Source organism: Cyprinodon variegatus, unplaced genomic scaffold (genome assembly GCF_000732505.1).
Source record: "Cyprinodon variegatus isolate N-32 unplaced genomic scaffold, C_variegatus-1.0 Scaffold752, whole genome shotgun sequence".
NCBI classification, from domain to species: Eukaryota; Metazoa; Chordata; class Actinopteri; order Cyprinodontiformes; family Cyprinodontidae; genus Cyprinodon; species Cyprinodon variegatus.
In genome coordinates, this window is record NW_015151205.1 from 62,562 (window position 1) to 66,639 (window position 4,078).

The following is a 4,078-nucleotide window of genomic DNA, read 5'->3' on the forward strand; positions in this document are numbered from 1 at the left end:
AGAACATACGCTGTGATCCGGATGTTTTGACCTCTGAGGTTGAATTTATTCTCTTCTCTTTGTGTTGTGGGTTCTCTTTGCCCTGCTCAGTCGTCTGCAGGCGTCAGCGACGGTCCAGACAGCAGAGGAGCCAAAAGGAAAGCCGAGGACAGTGACAGCGAGCCGGAACCTGAAGACAATGTCAGGTCAGACCTTCATCATCCCTCTGAATGCAGATCTGAGAGTTTATGTTTCCCAGTGTGCCCCCCAGCCTCCCAGCCATTTCTGGTGAACACTCACTGCTAACTTATCAGATGTCATGTTAGCTTGATGACATCAGAAACGCTCAGAAAGTTTCCTTCCAGCTGACTGTAATGAACTGGATCTATGATCATCGGGCTGCATTCATTAACCCCCCCGCCCCCCCGCCGCCGCTCTGAGCGTGATTAATATGGAAAGCGGGAACGTTGGAGTGAATTCCTCCTCAAAGCTCCTAAATCCAGCGAGCTAAATTGGTATTCATGCCGGCTTTCCTGTCAGGAGGCGGCGCTCCCGCCGGGCTCCTCCAGAACCGGCGCCGCAGATGCTGGCCGGTTCTGATTATGTGTGCAGAGCAGCTTGGCTGCTTTTAAAGTATTCCTGCAGTTTTTCAGCCTATAGATGGAGCCATTAGTTCTAAAGCAGCAGCTGACCCGCCTGGCTGGTAGAACCGGGTCAGATGTGGATCCTAACCGGGTTTGTTCTCTGCAGGCTGTGGGAGGAGGGCTGGAAGCAGAGGTACTACAAGACCAAGTTTGATGTGGACGTGTCCGACGAGGGCTTCAGGAAGAAGGTGGTCCGGTCCTACGTGGAGGGGCTGTGCTGGGTGCTGCGCTACTACTACCAGGTAACCCTGGGATCGATACCAGAACCAGGTCTGGGTTCTGGTCTGAGTCATCTGTTAAAACATCAGGAACTTGTTCTGAGCCATGTGACGCCCCCTGCTATGATAGAGGCCATCCCATCCTTCCATACGGTTCTGGAAAACCGGTTCTGGACCAGAACCCCTAAGTGGGTCCATGTGCTGCAGGTTCTGTGAGTCGTTAGTCTGAGGCCAGGAAACGGAGGACTAGAGGCGTCCTGTGGCGTCCCACAGTGGCGACCTTCAGGTGAAACAGGGACAGGTACCAGGCCCATCACTGCCTTTGGTTCTGATCCATTCTTTGATTAGGGAGGGAGATCTGCCCCTGCAGACCTCTGATCAGAACCACTAATGGGAAAATGGTCCGGTTCTGATCAGTTTGGGTCATATTCTAACCAGGGTCCACTTTAGCCATCGGGTTTGTCTGCAGGTGCCCGAACTCTGACTCCTCTCCAGTCGTAGGGAAGCGGCCGTTCCAACCGCTGCATTTCCGAATTCTCCTGAGTGGTGCCCGACTTTACAGGAGTGAATAAAGTGAATGTGATTGGTCGTTTATCAAGGGGGCGGGATTGTTGTGGAGGAAGGTTCTCAAGCAAGTTTGATTGTGGCCGATTTGTGGGAAGCATCTTGCTAACCAGTTAGCATCTTAGTGCTAGCAGGTTCCCAATGAGAAATTCCATTGGGACCAAGTAGCGCTAAATTGGTGACTTAGAAACGACGCTGTCAAGGAACGCTATGGACAGCGGAAACATGCAAGAGGAGGAGAGTTTAGTGTCGGAGGTCGTGGATGAGTCTCCTCCGTCTCCTTTCAATGGAGCGCTAACGGAGCTCAGAGTATTAAGTAAAAAGTTATCTTATCTGTTGTTCAAAAAAGGGACGCTTTAAGATCGTTTGAGGCGAGAACATTATACTTTTAAGCATCAATATATGGCCAATTTACTGATTTAATGTGTAATTTTAAAAACACTTTCCGAAGTTGAGAGGAAAGAGGAAAACAGTGGAGCTCCGAGAGTAACGGCAGCCAGGGCTAACGCTAGCCCGTCTGCGGCGGCCAGGGCTAACGCTAGCAGGTGACCGTTGATATACGATTGGCAGAATTTAGGTGTTCAGGCTGACATAGAACTAACTGGCCTGCAGAAGATAACTAAAAAAAACAGATTTTAAGACAGGATTTTGTTTTTAAATAGTAATTTTCTAACTTTTAGGATAATATTGTCTGATAAAGAGAATATTTATATACATGTTTAAGCCAGAATGATTTGACCTTTAAATATGACTTCCCTACGACTTTAATCGCCCACGTGGCGATCAGAATGATCAGAACAGCCGGGTCCATGATGGAGGAATGAGGACCTTAGCTGAGGAATCCTGGGATTCTGGTCCGGTTCTTTGAACCTGGAATGTTTGGAAGCATCTCTGATGGGAGCTCAAAGCTCTTCCATCATGAATAACTTTACCCCACCTGGTGGAACCCAGCAGACCCTGCGCTGCTACCCTGAAGATTCCGACACTTTCACTGAACCCATCCGGCTATGCTGCTGGATCACCTGTGGACTCGACCCGCTAATGAAGAACCAGACCTTTTATCTGCTGGGAGCAAACATGGCTGCCGTCAGAGAGCGACCTCTGCTTCCCGGAGCAGATGATGAGGTCCTCACTTCTCCAACCTGCACTCAGAGCAGAAGGTAGACTGACCCGCAGAGCTAATGAACTCTGTCCGTGACCTGGAATTAAACCGGGCCGGAGCAGAATTTGCAGGGAGGAGCTGTTCTGCTGAAGTGACCCTGGAGCAGGAATGTGGCGAAAGCTCCTCGCAGCGCCGCTGCTAAATATTGATCTTTATCCTGAATGAATTAATGAGGCGAGGAGCCTCTCCAGCTGAGCGGGGGGATTAGCCCGGTCCGATTGTGCTCTCTGCCTGTGCACACCAATCCAAATCGCGTCTCCGGGGCCCGTTCTGAAGGGCCTGATGAGCGGGCCCTGGGTGCGCATGGACGTGCCTTCGCTCTGCTGCTGCACATTCACGGTTCTGCAGAGTTATGATCGGCCACATCTCAGCGAGAGCTGCCTTAGCCAAACCACAGAGGAACCGCCTGGAACCGGGTCCAAACGGGCCAGAACATCCGAACAGGCTGCGTTTAGCAGAACAGGCTGATTCTTAGATTTTATTCTCATTTTTTTATTCCACAATATTTTAATCTTTTGAAGCAAAAATAATTTATTTTCAGCCGTTTTTTTGTTTTGTTTTGTTTACTCTGTTGGTATTGAAAGATATACATTATATCCAAGATAAAACAATTTGAACACTTTTAAAATTCTTTAAAAAAAAAAATTCAGCTGAATTTTTAATTATTGCTGTTTTTATCTAAGATTTCATTTATTTGGCTGCTTGAAAAATATCTTTATAGTTTAAGAAATTTTAGACAAAATTTACTTCAATCCACAATTATGATGTATTTTAATTTGAAAATACAACATTGCTTTATAAATATTATATTTATAGTTTTATGAATTATGCTATATTTGATTTTATTCATTCAATATATATAAAATATATATAATAACCATAGACTAATAAGTAGACTATATATATATATATATATATATATATATATATATATATATATATATATATATATATATATATACATATATATATATATACGTTTTTATTTCAACTTCACCAAATAGTTGATAAATAACAGATATTTAAATCCTCTTATAATTTTGGGCAGCAAAATAAATGTTCATTTTAAACATTCATTATGTAAAGTAACTCATCAGAATATTCTGGTTATTTATTTTAATTGGTTATCTGCCTAATCAGAGATGGTTTTTATTTAAAGGTATGAATAAACGCCGGCAGCAGCATAAAGGTTAAATATCTGGTGTTTCCTCACTGACCCGGTTCTGATCCGTTCCGTGGTTCTGGTGGTGGCGCTCTGCGACCCGGTGGTGACATGGCTGCTCCTCCAGATGCTTCAGAGCGTCATGTTTTCATAAATGCAGCCGTGAGACAGTTGGATGGTGGAGATTGGATCCTTTATTATGTTAAGGCTCCGTATTATCATGTGAATGAGTGTTTAATAGCAGAGTGGAGGGTCTGAAAGGCGGGACGGGGCCGCCAGAGCGGCGGATCAGGGGCCGCCAGAGCGGTGGATCAGGGGCCGCCAGAGCGGTGGATCAGGGGCCGCCAGA

General features: G+C 45.9%; 1 protein-coding gene across 1 annotated transcript in view; it reads left to right on the forward strand.

The window, feature by feature from the left end:
- xrn2 (5'-3' exoribonuclease 2) overlaps positions 1 to 4,078 on the forward strand; it is a 39,082-nt gene that overhangs the window by 20,482 nt on the left and 14,522 nt on the right. The window contains exons 17-18 of the mRNA XM_015395680.1: positions 91 to 185; positions 730 to 865. Coding sequence (XP_015251166.1) covers positions 91 to 185; positions 730 to 865 — 231 coding nt within the window. The remainder of the gene's footprint in view (positions 1 to 90; positions 186 to 729; positions 866 to 4,078) is intronic.